The sequence below is a fragment of the Cornus florida genome, unplaced genomic scaffold (assembly GCF_030987335.1).
Source record: "Cornus florida cultivar Cherokee Brave unplaced genomic scaffold, ASM3098733v1 CherokeeBrave_3.0.0_Hap2_Chr11, whole genome shotgun sequence".
Classification (NCBI taxonomy): domain Eukaryota; kingdom Viridiplantae; phylum Streptophyta; class Magnoliopsida; order Cornales; family Cornaceae; genus Cornus; species Cornus florida.
This window is the reverse complement of record NW_026775581.1, coordinates 77,214,625-77,233,277: the sequence shown is the minus strand read 5'-3', so window position 1 is coordinate 77,233,277 and position 18,653 is coordinate 77,214,625. Positions and strand designations below refer to the sequence as shown.

At 34.2% G+C, this 18,653-nt stretch overlaps 1 protein-coding gene across 2 annotated transcripts; it reads right to left on the bottom strand.

The window, feature by feature from the left end:
* Nucleotides 1-2,028: 2,028 nt before the first annotated feature.
* Nucleotides 2,029-15,058, bottom strand: LOC132280745 (DNA-directed RNA polymerases IV and V subunit 2-like). 2 transcript variants are annotated; one of them, XM_059782468.1, is made up of 8 exons: nucleotides 14,871-15,058; nucleotides 13,280-13,849; nucleotides 12,109-12,321; nucleotides 10,051-10,934; nucleotides 7,477-7,768; nucleotides 3,353-4,285; nucleotides 2,875-3,146; nucleotides 2,029-2,753 (listed from the first exon to the last, which is right to left on the bottom strand). In XM_059782468.1, exons 1-8 carry the CDS (start codon nucleotides 14,874-14,876, stop codon nucleotides 2,252-2,254), a joined length of 3,672 nt encoding a protein of 1,223 aa, XP_059638451.1. In that variant the 5' UTR covers nucleotides 14,877-15,058; the 3' UTR covers nucleotides 2,029-2,251. The 2 variants fall into 2 exon arrangements, with proteins under 2 accessions (XP_059638451.1, XP_059638452.1); XM_059782469.1 differs by having other exon boundaries at nucleotides 14,875-15,058.
* Between the last annotated feature and the right edge of the window lie 3,595 nt (nucleotides 15,059-18,653).

Genomic DNA, 18,653 nt, shown 5'->3' with positions numbered 1-18,653 from the left:
TGATATAAAAAATAGAACAATGCTTGGGTTCTTCCCTGGTAAGATGAAGTTCATCCTTCAACTTATGTGGTCCAATGTAATTAGAACACATGTTTTAAAAAAATTATCATTTTTTAAGGTTTAAACTGTTTTTTTTTTTTTTTTTTATCTTTTCCTTTTTTGCTTTCCTTCTTAATGATGATCGTTTACCTCTTTTTCCCTCAACAAAGCAAATCTATCTTTTCCTCTTTCATCACAAACATAATTACACAAATATTATAGTCAGTTATTAAGTAGCTATTCCTTGCAAAATTAGAAACAGAATAGGATTGAATGTGAAGTACTGCAAAGTAAACGTGTGCCTTATTCCTTACAAAATTAGAAACAGAACAGGATTAAATCTGAAATATCCTCTCAATTAGTAACACCTCTCACATGGAGTTTGATCAAAACTTTTAAATAAAGCAAAGAGGTTTTGTAATTTTGAATAATTGTATATCAAAATATAAAACTTGCAATAATAAAAATAATAAAAAACAAAAAATAAAAATTATAATTATACAACAATCTTAGGGCTAAAAAATGATTTGTTTTATTGTGGAGAGAGGGGAAGAGAGGTTAATGATCGTGATTCATAAGGAAAGAAAAATAAATAAATAAAAAATGGTTATGGAAAGAATAAAAAAAGAAGGGGAAAAAAAAAATTGAGTTAACTTGTAAGAAATGGGTAATGTCCATCATTGAACTTTTTTTATTTTTTAAAAATGTGTTCTAATTACATTGAATCATATTGACGGGATGTCATCCTCATGAGGAAGGGACCCTTGTTTCACAATAGTTTCTATTGTGAAAATATAATAGAAAATATAAGTCTATATATATATATATATATTCAGTAATTTTCAGTGCAGATCGACAACTCCTATGACTAAGAGCTATGCTGTCTTAAAGAACATGCTAATAAGCATTTCTATTATAGGATACACTTATTTTTTAAAAACGATATATTAGGGTACTCCACTTTTATATTTACAATTTATTTCATTTTTCTAATAGATAAATGATACAATTACCTCTTCGAAATGGAGACAATAATATATATTTTTTTAAAAAAAGAATTAATAATTATAGTACATGATGGTCTTTTATAAAAGCAATTATGTCATTTCTAAAGAAAAATAAGTATAGTAGTGCAAAAATGAAGTACCAATTTCTTATACCTTTTTTCTTTTTTTCACATCATCAATAAAAAGTGAAGATTTGGTTGTTACATTTTTCCAACCAATGTAACACACGATGGCTTAATCTAACTTTTCCTACCATAATTTGATTTGTAGATCAAGTCATTGACATCAATGCAATAACCACTAGTAATTGAATGTTGCTTCAAGTCAAATTAAGCTTGGCAATGCAAGCACACATTATTATATTTATATATATGAGATTGATGTATGAATGAGTGTTCTTGGATCTCAAACTTCAGCGTACCATTTCGTCTACGTTTGTTAAACATAGTGTAAAATTAAATTAATTTCTGACCTAGATACATTTTAAACATCGGATATTAAATATTAAAATAATATAAAAAAAGCCAAAATGTTTACTGAATGAAATACATGATATCATTGCTTTATGTTTTTGGACAATACCAAAATAACCGTTTTGTTATAGGAGTGTTTTAAGTAGAAATCGGAATCATGTTTGGTAACCAAAATTTGTTTAATTTCTTCGATACAGTACCAAAACACACGGTACCAGGCTACCAGTAGTCCCAAACATGATATGGGCCAAATTTGAATACCAATATCAGGAAAAATAATACCATAACACTTCCCAAACCGGAATTACTTTTTTTTTTTTTCTTTTTTGGGTAAACAATTGCTAGTTTTAACAAAAAAAAAAATAGCATTAATTTTAACCAATAAGATTCATTTTTTTCCTAATTAGGGAAGTCTCAGCATGCAGACATCAATGCCGCTTGGTCTTAAAACAAACAAATCATAAAACAAAAATATATTAACACAGGTAAGAACAAACAAGACCTGCAGATAAGCAAACGTACATTTTAAGACCAATTATTTGTCATTCCTGCAACAAACGATATTACGTAATTTTATACCATTTGCCTCCTGAAACCAAAAATAAATTACTTTTACCACGCATATTAACAGATTTCCACCAAAATGTTGAACAAAACCCAGCACAGATCATGTTTGCTTCACATATAAACAGACCACCTATTTCCAACAAAAATAAGAGATGTTTTTCAGGCTCAGCATAGCTCAGTATCAAACTTCAGAGATATGCCCATGCTGAAAAGTTCCTGACAAAGCAACTTGGCCCCATAAGGCACATTCACCCTAACAATATCTTCCACGGTTTCACAAAACCGACAGTACGGACCCCTAATCTTACGGCCACCAGGCACTGGCCTTTGGATAACACTAGCAATGTTTTGGCATTTCCGACAGATGTGCATTTGCGAAGAGTCACTGAGTGTGAACAGGCGTTCATGAAGATTGGCTGATGCACCATGGGCTATAAGGCAGTCGCGTTCCATCTCACCGAATTTGATCCCCCCAAATCGTTTCCTGTCTGCCACTGGTTGTCGGGTAAGGGGATGGACTGGCCCCGTGTTTCGGAATTTCACCTTGTCTTCAGCCATATGTGCCAGGCGCTGGTAAAATGTTGGGCCCATAAACACAAGGGAACGAATCATTTCGCCAGTCCGACCGTTGTAAACTCTCTCATTCCCCCATCTTGAAAATCCAGCTCTGATATGCATATGAACGAGAACATGAATCAATTTTCAATATGGAGCAACAACAAAAAACCAATTACTAGTTAAATATGCATTATGATTAACGTGTAGGACACTTCAAATATAGAGTTTACCTATGCAGCTGCTCTGTTATGGCATCAACAGATGTGGCTGAGAAAGGCGTGGCATATCTTTGTGATCCCCCGCATGCAATCCCCTTTCCAAGAGCCGCCTCTAGCAGCTGACCAGGAGTTTGTCGTGAAGGAAATGCATGTGGGTTTATCACAATATCTGGAACTATCCCCTGTATTGTGAAAGGGAAGTTCTCTTGAGACTCCAGAAAACCTAGAACACCCTTTTGTCCGTGCATGCTTGAAAACTTATCCCCAAGACACGGTGAACGAACCTGCACCATAGAGTCGAGAGAAGCATTATGAATTGACACGAACTTGATTTATTAAAACTTAATTTGAGAAGGTAGCAGGGAACTTCATGTTTTCTCCACATCAAATATAATATACTAGCGTTATGCTACCAAATGTGTAAGTTCATGGTCTGACACACTATTTTTGACAAGCATATATATTGAGAATGTATGAAATAATAAATTACCTGTCTCAGAGATACCACGGCAAAGTTTTTACCATCATCATTTGCAGATAATACAACCTTCTGAACCATACCCCTTTCTGTGTGCTTCAATTTTATACTATGATCGGCCCCTGATTCTGCACACCTCCCAATAACAATATCACCATTCTGGAGGTTTGCACCAAGGAAGGGAAAACCGTCATCATCGAGGCTATCCACTCTGCCAATTTTACTTTGTATCTTTCCAAAATTGACAGCATCCTCAAATTTTGGCCTCTTTCCCAATGCTTCCTTGTTGTCAACCTCAGCCTTGTAACTTCTTATGTGTTCAGATCGAAACATACCACGCTCTAATGAAGCCCGGTTCATTACCAGAGAATCCTCTTGGTTGTACCCAAGGTGAACGTTGACCGCCAAAATAACACACTGACCGTTGAAGAATTCAGGCCGTGGAAGAATGTTACTATGCCTTGGCTTTCCAAGACAATCAGAAAGCACTGTCCGGAAAAGTGGCCTCTGGGGGTAATATAACTGATGACTCAGGGTATCCACTCTGATATTCGGATTTGTAGTGGAAAACCCAAAAGCCTGCTGAGAATGCTTTTCAGACTGATAGAGGACTCTCCTCGCGTGGTCATGATTTCCAAACGGAATAAGTCCACAGCTTAAACCTAATAAGAACGACATATCAAGTTCACAATGAGTATACTTTACCGGTGGCTCACTTTCCACAAATAGGTACTTAATTCCCCATGCTGTGCGACAGTCTTCTTCCTCTTCAGTTCCAATCAGCTCAATTATTCCACTATCCAAGAGAGACTGAAAGTTGTACTCCCCCCCTTTCAAAAGTTTAATCTTTTTTAGATTCTCAACAACCAAAAGAGGACGCAGAATCCTGCCAGCATCCAAAAATATGCGCACTTCTCCATTCTGCTCATCTCTTTTGATTTCCACCTACAAGAAAAACAAGCTTCAAAAGTTCAACAGCAACACGAAATCAATCATACGAGAGAGAGAGAGAGAGAGAGAGAGAGAGAGACTCATAAAAAAATGGCAGGCTGTTAAAACTTAGAGATAGAGGTTTAATACATTTACATATCTAACAGTAAAAGCAATATTTGAAAATGAAGCATCCGCCAATTAAGAGATACGTTAGTATTTTCAGCAGAGTAGTGGCTTCTATGTTATAAAATAAACCACCAAAACAAGTAGGTCGTCTAAAATCATATGTTCCAGTAACTTCAAAAATAATACGAAACCATATAACATGTGCAAGATAGGCACTCTCATCTGTATCTGACATTTTAGGGTTCAATTATTAGAACAGAGAAAGCTAAATACAGCCCTGATGTGCCTCCCTCCAAGAGCACTTTTTTGTTACAGAAAACAAAAAGGAAGGACAAAAGTTGCCACCAGGTCAACATTTCAAATTTTTCTGTCTAGCTAACAAAATGCCAAGATCTCTCCACCATACAGGCCAGGGAAGAAGTTTGTAATCCCATGAAACAGTTATGGACATGTGAAATCCATGAGAACTTAATATCTCTCCACCATATGTATGTCAATATTATCCCCCAAAAATCTTCCCAATTACTTGCCTTCTTTAAAACCAAAACACACACCAAAAAAATGAAAAAAAAAAAAAAAAAGAGTAATTCTTAAACATATCGGCAGTGAACCTCCATGCACAGAAAATCTCCAATCAGATTGCTTACTCCACCAATCCCATGTTTACATAGTTTATACATTCAACAGGAACACAAGAAAAGGAAATTCAAGAAGAGACAACCAAATAGTTCCTGTTGAAGAATATATATATATATCAATTTCAATATAGAGATATAACTACCATCATCCAACTGATAGAAAGAGATACATCCATGACCCAGACACATGACTCAATAAGAACTCGAATCTAGCACCTTCCCTTTGCGAAAAACAAGATATCACAGAGCTGGTCGAGATAATTATACAACACCATCAATGATTTTTAGTAGACCAAAAAGATTGAAAGAATGAGGAAAAAGTTCAAGAATTGACACTACAGAAATCATAGAGAACTGCAAGTCACGCAACACAAGTAGCACAGTGACAGTAAAAGTACATCTTGAAAGTGTCTGTGCACACATATAAAACATAAATACATATTTCGTAGAGAGGGGAAGGTTTTTTTTTTTTTTTTTTTTTTTTTTTTTTGGATTAGTTAGAGAGGGGAAGGTTAATTAAAAGGGATGATGAGCTAAGGGAAAAAAATCTTATATTCAAGTATCTTAATAGAAATAAAAAATCAAGATCAAGGTCAATATGAAATAGATGAAAATTATGAGAGATTATGTTGAAATAATAGGGTTCAATTAAGATAAAAAATATATAGAAGTTAGCGTGATAATATGAAACGAAAATATAAGGATTTTCTACTTAAGTTAGAATTGGGTAACATATATACTTGTCATTCTATGGACTCTACCCACCTACCGCCTCAGCTTACAGCCTTATACAAACAAAGCAAGAAGAAGAGAACAATGCACAGTGGCAAGGAATAAAGGGATGAAAAGAGAAGGAAATGGAGAATTCTCATGTGCATTTTTCCCCCATCCATGACATAAATGATCTCCAGGTACCACCGAACCAGGAAACTCTAAGTCACTCTTCATATTTTTCTCCAAAAAAAAAAAAAAAACCTCCAAATTTGATCTCAATAACCATAAAACACAAAGTATTTCCTCCGTCTCACAATAAATGTTCCTCTTCCCATTTCGTGATGTTTCAAAATAAATGTCCCATTTTGAAAGATCAACAAAATAAATAAATAATTGTATATTTCTAATCTATGCATGTTTTGAAAATTTTTAATCCATCCTGTTCAAAATATAGCCATATAGTAAACTGGTCACCTTACGATTGATTCTGGTAAACCAAATAATTAAATGACAACTAAAACTAGGTCACATGGAGGCTTCAGAATGAGTGGCCCACCCTAAAAAACACAAGAAGATTATGGGTGTTATCTACCATCTACTCTAAAAGCATAAGCTATTAGAGAGGGTATAACTTAAATATATATATATATATATATATATATCCTTCAACACGCCCCCTCACGTGTGGCCTTTTTTGGTCCAACACGTGTTTTTCAATTTTTAAATTAGGTTGACGGTGAGGTTTGAACTTGAGACCTTTGGCTCTGATACCTCCTTAACTACCATCTACTCTAAAAGCTTAAGCTATTAGAGAGGGTGTAACTTAAATATGTATATCCTTCAACAATGGACATGGGATACAAGTGCAAAATGCCTACTGCTAACTACTGCTATTCAAACAAGCATATATACAACTATACATATATACTCAATGCTTACTTTTAAGTTTCTCTCTATACACAAGTAATTTGGAAAAATTAAAGTACCAACATCAGACATATTATGTTACACAGCATATCACTTACCCCAGCGTATATGGGAAAATTTTACACCTCCATTTACAGGGAAAGTTTTTAAAAAGTTCCAAGTCAGCGGGTCAAGCAAGGGACTGAAGAAAGCATAAAGAACACAACTCCTACTTGAATGACACTTCAATCCCTATATAATTACAATAGAACAACTCAACAATCAATGTCTCATCGCTTAATCAACAAGGCAAAATAAAATACCATGGATGGTCCATGGGCATTGGGCACTATATCCTCAACCAAACATGTTAAAGTATGGATTGTAAACTGCATTCTAGGATTATTCAAGGTTAAACAACTTAAGATAAAGAACAAAATCAGGTGTTGCAACATGAATCATGGCGAGAAATGTAACATTGAGATGGCTCATTTGCACTCATAGTTCTTAAACGGGCTTGTTTAGTTTTGGAATGTAAACTACTTCAGGGATAAAGCAACTCATGATTAAAAGCACAAGCATGTAACAGAACATATGGTAAGGTTCTACAAATCTATCTCCTCAAGCCATCAGGCTCTATATAATACTAATAGATTTAATATCTCAATTATTATCAACAAAAAGATTTAAGTATCTCAATCATTCTTCCACAACATAGTCTATATATGCCTGCCTCAAAATGGAAGCAAACCAGACTCAAGATATATATTTGAAATAGAAAAAAAAAATTGGATGGTGCATGAAATGAACAAAGAGAACCTGATGTGGCACTTCCTTCATCCGTCGCTTGCCTCTCACTTCTGCAACAAAAGAGACAGGATCTTCACATATTCCAACCCAATCCCCATCCAGAAAAACTTTGTTCTTTCCACCAAGCAAAGCTGAAGTATCATCTACCAGTTTCTCCATCCCACAATCAAACAATTTGTTAATCAGAGGTTCCACAACACTTGTACTGACAAGTCCAGTGATGGCCAAATTTTTTACAAGCCCGCAATTTTCACCATCCGGGGTAGAAAGGAAGCAAACTTTTCCCCAGTGGGAAGGGTGCCTGCATCCAGAAAATTCTATTCGCATCAGATCACAATACCAAAACTTAAACACCTAATAAAGTCAAATGACCAGACCTCTGCAAAGATTAGGTGCTGTTTGATAAAACTGAAAATTAAGTACTGAAAGTTTTAAGAGCTGATTTTAAGTGATGAAGTTTTTAAGTGGTAATTAAAAAATAAATATTTTTTTGATATCTTTGTGAATTTTCAGCGTTCAACATTCAGTGGTAAGTGATGTCTATGTCACTTAAAACTTTACCCCATTTTAAGTGGCGCTTACTGTCTTCTGTGATACTTAATTGTGTTATCAAACACACTTAATTGGATAAGCGCTTAATCCGTTCAACATTAAATGCTGAATTGAGTTATCAAACAGCACCTTAAATTAGACGGGGATAAATAGATGACATAACTTGAACCCTTAAATGAAATATGCATGTATATGTGTGTCTGTGTATGTATATATAAACCCAGGACCTATAACAACTCAAGAAAGTCTAAAGAAACACATTATTTAGCCCCAATATTATGTATACAAGAAAATTCCACATTAACACTTTAAGAAAACCAATTAATCAATGTTTAAATTTATTTTTATAGAATAGAAGAAATAAAATTCTATTGAGGTTCATCTACAAACAGTTCATTGTATGTGCTTGTGTAAATACATAAAGATATATGTATAACCCATATGCCAGCCAAGAGCAATCAGATATGTTCTCGGTATGGTACAGGAGGTACCAAAAAATTGGCATAAATAAATGCAATAATTCTCACAAATGCGCACGTGGCCAAATTATTTGTTCAAAGAAAAAAGCATTAAATTGTACATAAAAACAGATTTACTATACATGCTTGGTTAAATGCATGTGCAAGGAAAAAGAAGAGTCTGTTAGTCATCTTCTCTTGCATTCCCCGGTTTCTATAGACAGTTGGGCTTTGGTTTTTGCCCTTTTTGGTGTTCATTGGGTTATGCCAAAGTCCCAAACAGCATGCTTGAGGCTTGGAAAGGGTGTGCAGTGAGAACAGGTGGTTCTTTTATGGTGTGGAGGTTCCGTCGTGGGTGTTTCAGTTCTATATTCTTTATACTTTATTTTTTGGGGTATTGAGATGGAATTGTAAATCTGTGGGAGATATAGTGAATTATGTGGATTCGTTGGTTGTATAGCTGGCCTTACTTTTCTTCTTAAGCAGCCCCTCCCTTTGGGCGCTCTTCAATGAAATTTTACTTATAAAAAAAATGCAGACTGAAACTGCATACTATACATCAAAACAATCTTCAGCTGACAAGGCAATATGAATCTAACTTCAAAATTCTCCCACATGCTTCTCCATGTTACTATATTAAAAATGTAAGTAAAATATCAATTCAACATTCAAAGTCATTAGTTCCAAGACAAACTAACTTCAGTAAAAAGAAATAGTAGAAACTCATGCGTGTGCACACAGACACACACATGGAGATAGAGAGAGATAAGAAGGAAGAATTAATATAAAAGATTATATATATATATATATATATATAATATATATATAAGTATTAATATAAAAGAATATAAAACAACCAACTTAAGTTCTAAGAAGTAGAATAACCATAAATTCCGAAAATTACAAAATGCTTGAAGCTAAAGTATTCTCTCAAAATTCCCTCATGCCACTTGGCCCACTTCCACATACCTACATTCACCTTATGTCAAGTGAACAAAAAGAACTAAAATTTTAAGATTTCACTACATTGTTGGTGGAAGTATGAAATTCTACTACGAAGCTTAAAATGTTTATTGCTCACCCACTGAAATTCAATTATGAAGTTGTTCAATTCATGTATTGGAAGTAAAAGGCCATTACCAAGTGGTGGTCCCATTAAGTGAGGGTGCTAGGAGGGGTTGACTACAGAGAGGGTGCTAGGAGGGGCAACTAAGTACAGACCTAACCTAAGGTATTAATTGCACAAACTGATTCCCCTCATGTTCAAAATTTTCAAACATGCATTCTTTATTATTGCAAGCAAGAGAGAAAATGAGAAGGGAACTCTCCTCCCTTAATAATAATAATAATAATAATAACTGCAAAAAAAAAAATAGCCAAGTAATAAGCTATAAACTGCAGAGACATAAGAATTTTACGGCACAGTCATAACCCAGGCATAACAGCATAACAGTGCAGTAACATTACTACCTTGCCAAATAATATAATAGCATAAAATCACAGGTACAAGAATCAAACTATAAGGTTAGAACTAAGCTTGAAGATACTAAGATTCAAGTGTAAAACTACTCACGGGTATCTGGCATCTCCAGCCTTCCCAGTGTATGTAACCTGCTGACGTGTTTTCCTCATATCAGCCATCGTCTGCAAAGGATTTGTTCGTCTCAGCATTGCCACTACACCAGAGGTCCTTTCAGACCTCTTGTAAGGATGTGCCCATGCTCCGATCGAAAATGCCCTAGAAAGACCATTGGTGATGATTGATGCATCGAGATAGTGTTCAATTTGATGAAGACTACGATCTCCATAAAGATCTCTCTGCATAGCCTTCACCATGCGCCTCTCAGCATGTTTAAGGTGCACTCGCAGCTCCCGCTCAAGGAGCTCACCAGCTAGTTCCAACCTCTTGTTTCTAAAATCATCTCTATTATCGACTTTCCTGCGGCCAGTATAGGCTTGCAAGAGGCATTTGACCATATAACCTAGAAAACGAGCCTTTCTCCCAGAGCCACTAAGATTGGGGAATAAATAGTTGCTAATGAACTCTTCAACAGTTCCTTCAGGCGGAAATTGACAATCTTTTATCCGTTTAGCAATATAATGTAGAGCCTTCCCCGTTTTCCGGAAATCTTGACACTCCTGGTCAGCATCATGAATCGATGCAACTAGTATATTGATAATACTAGCATCTTCAACATCAGAATCAATCAAATTCACTACTTCTTTGTCAGAATTTACACCAAGTGCGAAAAACAATATCCAGATTGGAACCTCTGTTACTGAGATATACACTTTAAGGACTTTTTCTCCTCCTCTAATATGTTCAACTTTAGAAGAATCTACTAACTTTATAAAAACTCTTTGCCGTTTTGCAATTGGACGGTAGGCCACCAACCAGGTTGGATTATTAGACACCCAGAGTCTTTTCAAGCAGATTTGCTCCTGCGCAATGAAGGTCTGCCATAGATGTTGTAAACAAATAAGCTAAACAAAATTATCTGGATGCATCTTTAACATAACTATCATCAAATATAATAAATAAATAAATAGATAATACCAAGTCACTTCAGACATTGCAACGACAACAAAGAGAGAGATAGATGAAAAAAATGAGAAAAGTGAATTCGATCGATACATGTTTTCCAAATAATTGAATGGGAGACGAATAACGTAAAATTCAAATTAAATAAAAGGAAAATCAGTTACAAAGGCTTGTGTGTCAATTAGTGGAAGCAGATTCAACCACATTTTGAACGTTTTCTTAGTTTAACCACGAACACCAAGAAAGACCAATTTTCTGATTAGTGAACTCAAGATGGATTACTATTTATTTGTTTGTTTTTATAAAGAAATGCATAATAACTACGCAAGTGTCATGCTTAGTCTATTATGTTTATACGGCTGACACAAGCCCAGAAAAGGAAGATTGCATTCAGTAGCTACAGCAAGTATAAACTTTTGTGACAACTAAAGAATATACGAGTAGATGCTAGGGCATTCCCATTAAATGACGCATCGCATCAACTTCCAGATACTATGCAAAATGGGCAAGGCCAGGTGTGGTATAAAGTATGCAAAAGTTCCACTTTCTTTAGGAGGAGCACAACTAAAAAAGTTAGCCTAGGATAGTAGGCTAGGCTAGGGAGTTGAGAATACAAGAACTCTAATTAGTAAAGAAATGAAGTTATTAGACACTATGATGATAAGGACTATTAAGGAGGGTTAAAATATGATGCCTAATTCAGGAATATATATATATATGATGCCTACGAGAAACTAAAGGACAGGATAAAAGACCAGAGAAATTGATTCTTTATTATATGTAAAAGATAAGAAATTGAAATAAACTAGGGATAATCATTGACAATAAATAAATGAAGATGTTGTTATTATAAAAGGAGGTCTGCAGAGGGTGTCATAAAGTGTGGAGGAGAGAGAAAGGGGAGGCGAAGGTGAGAGGAAACCAGTACTTGGACACGGATTTGAATCTCGTCAGAGACTTGACAGGCATGCAGACGACGATCTACGTCAATAGGTCGTTGTTGCTGGCTATTTTGTTACACAACAAAGTAAAAATGGGTAACAATAATAATAAACAAAATATTGAACATAAAACACATAAAAGTATGACCTTTTCAGCACCCTTGATTAAGAAATAACCTCCATGGTCAAAATCACAATCACCCTTCTCGACTCCATTCATCCAACACAAGTCAGACCTGACCATCACAGGAAGCCTCCCAATAATGACATCCTTGTCTTCTTCATTTAAAACCTCCTTATCAACATATTGTTCTCTACCAGTTTTGAACTTGTCACTTCTAACAACTTTTTGCGTATACACCTGAAAGAGCACAGGAATGAAACAATCAAACATTACAAGACCCAAATAAGAAATTCAGATTAGTTGTACTGCACAAAAGGGTAGTATCAAAGCACAATAAAGAACAATGTGCATTGGGAGGGTTTTTGGTTTATATTATTACCATTGACCCAAAAAAATAACAGGATATTCAGATTAGTAATTCGGCATATGCGTGGATAGAGGAACTAAATGGTAAAAGAAACCAGTTATATTTCACACAAGAAATCTATCAAATGGTTAGTCTTTCTTCAAATTTCAAGTACTATAACTTCCTTTTTTAATAGAGTTGTAACTAAGTGAAGCGTGACAAGAAAGAAGAAGAAATTCCAAATGAAATCAAGAAAGCACAATTTATTTCCTTTTAAAAAAAATCATAATTATCCATCTCTTTTGATGATCAATTAGCGTACCCGGAAAAAGCACAAAAAAATGACAAAGAATAATTGAACAGTAACATAAATAGAGGGCTTGTGACGCTAGAACAGTTAAGAGCACAGTATTCGATGGATTCAAAGAATGGTCTTGTTGTTGAGTGCGAGAAACCATGAAGTACAGAAATCATAGAAAATCATTTCCGCGATTTCAAGTTCCAAGACAATTAGGTGGCTTTTTACAGCACGTCGATCAGGCAACAATGTAATTCCTAACACTAGCATGTCGCTTGCCTATCTGAGTAGTCCTACAATTTCTGAAACACAAATTTAGTGTTTTATAAATCAAAATATATAGATACAAGAGATGCCATAATAAAATCAAGTAACTTGACACAATACGGCAATTAGAGATTCAACACCTTTGCTACAATAAGCAAGACACTTCCATCAACAATAAGAATGTAAAAACGGAAAAAGCATATTAATTCAGACGTTATGAACATGAAAAGACCATCTCAAGCAGAAATTCGAATTAACAGTGCAATTCAATCACATCTATCCACCTGAACAAGGATTTGCACTTTCATCCGGGAGGAGTACGTCATATTCTGAAGCCGAGCATGTCTTGGCAACAAATTCAGATAATCTTTACCACTGTCAGAGGAAAACTTCTCACCTGTCCAAAATCTCGGGCGCTCAAGGGTGACCTTACCAAATCTCACTGAAGCATGCTTCCATTCACCCTCCCCTTTCTTTGACGGGTCATATCCAGGCTGCACTATAACCTCGCCAATGGAATCGAACACCTTTTGGATTCCATTGGTAATAAAATCATTGTAAGAGTTTATTTGGTGACTTATCAGACCATACTGTTCAAAAAATGAAGTCGAAGCCTTTTTACAGAAATCACTCAAAAACTCTTCACCTAAATCATGTATTGCAGCTGAGTCCACTAGATCCTCATCATCCAAGTCCATATCAGCTGTTCCATTGTGCAAATTCCCACCCTTACTACTTGTCCCTACGTCTTCAAACATATCATCTATGTTGATATCCATTGCATGAATGTTAAACTTCTCATCCGTGTCACTTGTCCCCGGGTCTTTTGCTGATGCCCCCATTAGACTCGCAATCTGAGAAAATTAAATTAATAAACTTAAAGAACAATACATCACAATTACATTATTAAATAGCTTCAGCAACAATCGCATAATATAAACCTCAAATCCAAACCATAGAACTTGGACTCGGTTGACATTTCGAAAGTGTCATATAATAAGCCCAAAATAACAAACACGTAGAGCCAACAAGCATTTGGAGAACAGTTTCCTTGCACTGAGCAAAATAATAGCAAGTTCCACTTAAACATAAGAAAATAAATAAATAAATAACAATCAAAAGAGAATAAGAAAAGAAACTTCTAATATGCTATCAAACGAAGCTTACATAGAAGTCCCTAAACCCTAAACATAAAGGGAAAAAAAATATATATATATATATATATATATATATATATATAATAAAAAAAACACCAATTTAAAAATTAAGCATGAAATATATCAAAATCAGTCTGTAAGCTGGAAAAGTTTTCATGCACACAACAATTTAAACATTTTTTTAGGCTTTTTATTTGCGCTTTGCATTCCTTAAACCCACCAGAAAACTATAAAGTCTAAAAGCTTCAAGAAAAACATGTGCATACAAGAAACATAAGAGAAACTTTCCCTGTTACTTGATTTTATTTCCGAAAAACAAATAATATCTTTCAACGCCTTCAGGAATTTGGTTCATCTCTAGCATTTCTAAATCCCATCACAAAACCCTAAAACCTAAAATTTAAGCAAAACATTAACATGCAAGAAATTTAAGCAAAATATTTCTTTGAAGGAACTCATTCATTTTCTTCACAGAATAAACAAATATTATATATATATATATTTATATATATATATATATATATGAGTAAAATGTTACTTACAAATAAAATAAAAAATAAAAATGAGTAAAATGTTTAGCTCAAATTAAAGACAGAGAACTGTTACAGAGAAAAGAATCGCAATCAACTGGTAAAACACCATAAATTCGAAAAATTAACGAACAGACACAGAAATAGATAGTGATTAAAGGGATAGAGTCTGAGAGATAATGAGATACTTGCATCAAATTGTAGCCTGTGCGATTTTAGGGTTCTATGCACTCTCAATAACACAATGTGTGCGTTCTAGAGTTTATACCGGTCAACAAGCGAGAGAAATTTCTAGGGTTTATACTCTCTCTCTCTCTCTTACAGTGTGGAAATGAAAATGAAGTCTGTGTGCGTAACAAAACTGAGCACTGATGTAAATGCAAATTACAAAGACCCAAAAAAGCATATAGTACAGCAGGCATTTTTGGTTCCTCTTTTGCCCAACCCCTTAAGGCCCATTAGGATCAGATCCATATTTGGATCGGAATTCTAATAATGTAGACTTGATCCATATGCATCTTTACAGGGCCTGTTTGGTTGGTGTTCCATTGTGTTTTGTAATGTTCCAGACCCGTTAAAGAAGGATCCGCATCCCACTTAGTTCTAACTTCTAAGATGAATTTTGGGAAACAAACGGATCTCGGGTCAAAACCATTATACCATATATTTCAGACCCTTCAGACTCCATAGAACTGATTTTGATGGTCTTATTCAGTATTTTAGATTTACTTTTGTAGGGATAGAGATGTTATTGGGTGGAATGCCCCAAAATTTCTATACATGCCTCTCAAAATTACTGATTTTGTAAATAAACTTAATTTGTGATTTCCAATACTCATAGCAATTTTCAATTGATCCCCCAAAAAATATTAATTCGGCCAAAAAAAAATATACATATAGGGGGATAGAGAATAATATAACTTGTCTCTTTAAAAAATGTAAAATTTTAATTTGTTGTAACCCTAATTTTTTTTTTTTTTTTTTTTTTTTTTTAAAGTATTTTCATTACTATGGTAGACCTTAACTAGCATATCAATACTTTATTAACATTTATGTACACATATATAATTCCATTATATCTCTTAATTATATCTCTTCCAAACTAGGAATCACATTTCTCCGGAGCACAACGACGTTAGTAGGGATTCGGAAAGTAAGTACTTAAGGTCTCGTTTTTGAATTGCACCCCTAACTTGAATGGTGCGTGTGTTATTCGGCCGATAAAAAAATTAGGAATCACATTACTTAATTTTTTTTCAAAAATATAATTTGAAAAATTTGAAAAAAAAAAATTCAAAAGAAAATTCGATTCTTTATTTTTTTATATTTTTAAAAGGAATTACTTTTTTTTTTTTTGTCTTGACAAATCAAAAAATTGGTCTAACAATTCACGGCAATTATTCGGTACAAGAGATATACATTGGCCAGTATCAAAATAGTATAATTGAATGGATAATGATTATTCCGCTAAGCACTTCCAAACAATCATTTCTCAAAAGTAATATAAAAATAGGGTACAAATAGAGGTTTGACAAAAAAAAATATACATTAAATATGATTGAAATTGGGGAAGTTTAGTTCAAACTTTTTGCTAAAATTCCTCAAATTTCAATTTCAAGAAAAGTAAGTCAAAAATTAAATCAATTAAATTCATGCTATGTTTGGATGCGCCAAATTGGTGACATAGATTTAGAATTGAATTTCTTTTAAGTAAAACTTTAAATTAAATATCTTTCAATCTAAAATTTAAAGTATAAATTCAGTGATCCAAATACAACATAAAAGTTTTAAAAACTATAATATGTAAATAAATAGCGAGAAAGGTGGCAATGGAGTGAGTTTCAAATAGCAAACTTTTAAATTAAATTTAGTGGGAAAAAAAAAAATGTATATCTATGGTGATACAAATTAGTTGGAATAGAATGTTCGATCCCAAGTAAAGGGGGTAGTCTAGTTTCAAAGTTACTGAAACATTTAGTTTTGCTCTCTTAGATAAATTAGCTTAGATATTGGAAATTGGAGACAAATCTCTAATTCTTCAAAATTTTCAAGCACAAATATTTTTACTAAATAGGTACTTTTTGGACTCAACTTGTGGAGCTAATGCTTCTTGGGTCTAGAAGAAGTTTTTCAGCTGCAAAAAGGTCTGGAATAACAAATGGTTCTCAGGTTAAGCTACCAGACCAAACTAACTTCGTGGTTGCTACAAGCTACAAGTGAAACTCCATTGCTACAAATGTTATACGATTTTACCTCTTTAGGCCAAGATTCACAATTACGGTATCATTCGCAGTAACGGTTGAATACCCTATCATCTAGTGTAATCAGTAATATTATTCACAATAAGCTAAGCAAGTGAACATAATAGGACATATGAATGAGAAGTGTGGCTTCAATAGGCGTTATTTATATAGATTATAACAATACTTCTTAATCATTAAATATTTAGCTTGTCATTTTACGTATGAGTTATGATACTTGGGCCGAACTCTCAGAGTGAATTGTATGATTTACAAGTTTTAATTGGTCATCTTTATCAAATATAAGAAAGTTGAGAGTCCTATTTCTTTATATTTTGCATACCTGACCAATCAAAACTTATAAATTAGACAATTCACTTTAAATAATTGGTCTGAAAATCATATTCCTTTTATATATTCGGTAAACCAACAATACTAAAAGGGGAGATGAGGGTTATTATTAAAGTTAGAGGAAAAATTCTTATTATTTGAACATTCTTTATGAGCTGTCATAATAATTTACCCCAAAAAAAGAAAAAATAATATTCGAACTATTTGACACAATATTTTTTTACCCGAATGCAAAAGCCATCACAAAGTACCAGATGAACAATCAAATTTTAATTAATTATATTATATTTACAGTCTTATTAATAAGAAACTAATTTTAGAAACAATGGGCTTTTCAATTTTAAAAAAAAAAAGACACTGGATTAACTTTAGGGTTGCAAGTTGGGCTGGCACAACCCAGCCCAGTCCCAACTCAACCTCAACCCGAATCGGGTTGGGTTGGGCCAACCCGAATTGTACTCAACATTGGTTATGGTCAAAACCCAGCTCGAATATTCTCAGGCCGGTCAGGTCGGATTGGCGGGTTGAATTTTTTTTTTTTTTTTTAAATAATAATAATTTTAGTTTTTTTTTGAAAATTTATATATATATATATATATATATATATATATATATATTAGATTATATTATTATTAAAAAAACAAAAAAAAAATTAGGGCAAATCATTTCAACCTCCCCAATTGCCTCCAGGTCTCGCTCCCAACTCTCTCTCTCTCTCTCCAACTACAAACTACAAAACCTACAAGAATCAAAAGTTCAAAACCCATATATTTCAGATGTCTGCGAGAATCAAAAGTTCAAAACCCATATATTTCGGATGGTCTGCCAGAATCAAAAGTTCAAAACCCATATCGGCATATCATTTCAGATTGTCTAAAAAATCAAAACCCATATATTTCAGTTTCCATCACCCACTGTTCCAGTTTGGGTTCGCCATTCGCAAAGCTTCAGCCGCTGTCTCTCAACTCTTAAGCTTCGCCCATGGACGGCGGCAGAAAGAGAGAGAGAAAGAGAAAGAAAAAGAAGAGAGAGAAAGAGAGAGGAGAGAGAAAGGAGAAAAAAAAAAAAAAAAATTTAAGCCCCCCTCTCAACTCTCAAAGGTTGCCCCCCTCTCAACTCTCAAGCTTCGCCCATGAACGATGGCAGAGAGAAAGAGAAAGAAGAAAGAGGAGAGAGAAAGGAGAAAGGAGAAAAAAATAAAATAAAATAAATATATATTTGGGTTTTGGGTTGGGTTCGGGTTGAACCCAAGCCCAACCCAAATTTGTCTGGGTTTTGACAAAACTCAACCCGAACATGAACTCGATTTGTGAATATAAGCCCCAATTTCAAAATTTCTAGTTTGGGCTTGGGTTAGGCTGGGTTAGCCCGCCCAAGTTG

Excerpts from the sequence above, each read along its gene's own strand:
- LOC132280745 (XM_059782468.1), bottom strand. Across the intron at positions 12,322-13,279 it reads AAGTGCAAATCCTTGTTCAG|GTGTATACGCAAAAAGTTGT; the intron begins GTGGATAGATGT and ends GTGCTCTTTCAG. Across the intron at positions 7,769-10,050 it reads GCTGGAGATGCCAGATACCC|GCACCCTTCCCACTGGGGAA; the intron begins GTGAGTAGTTTT and ends TTCTGGATGCAG.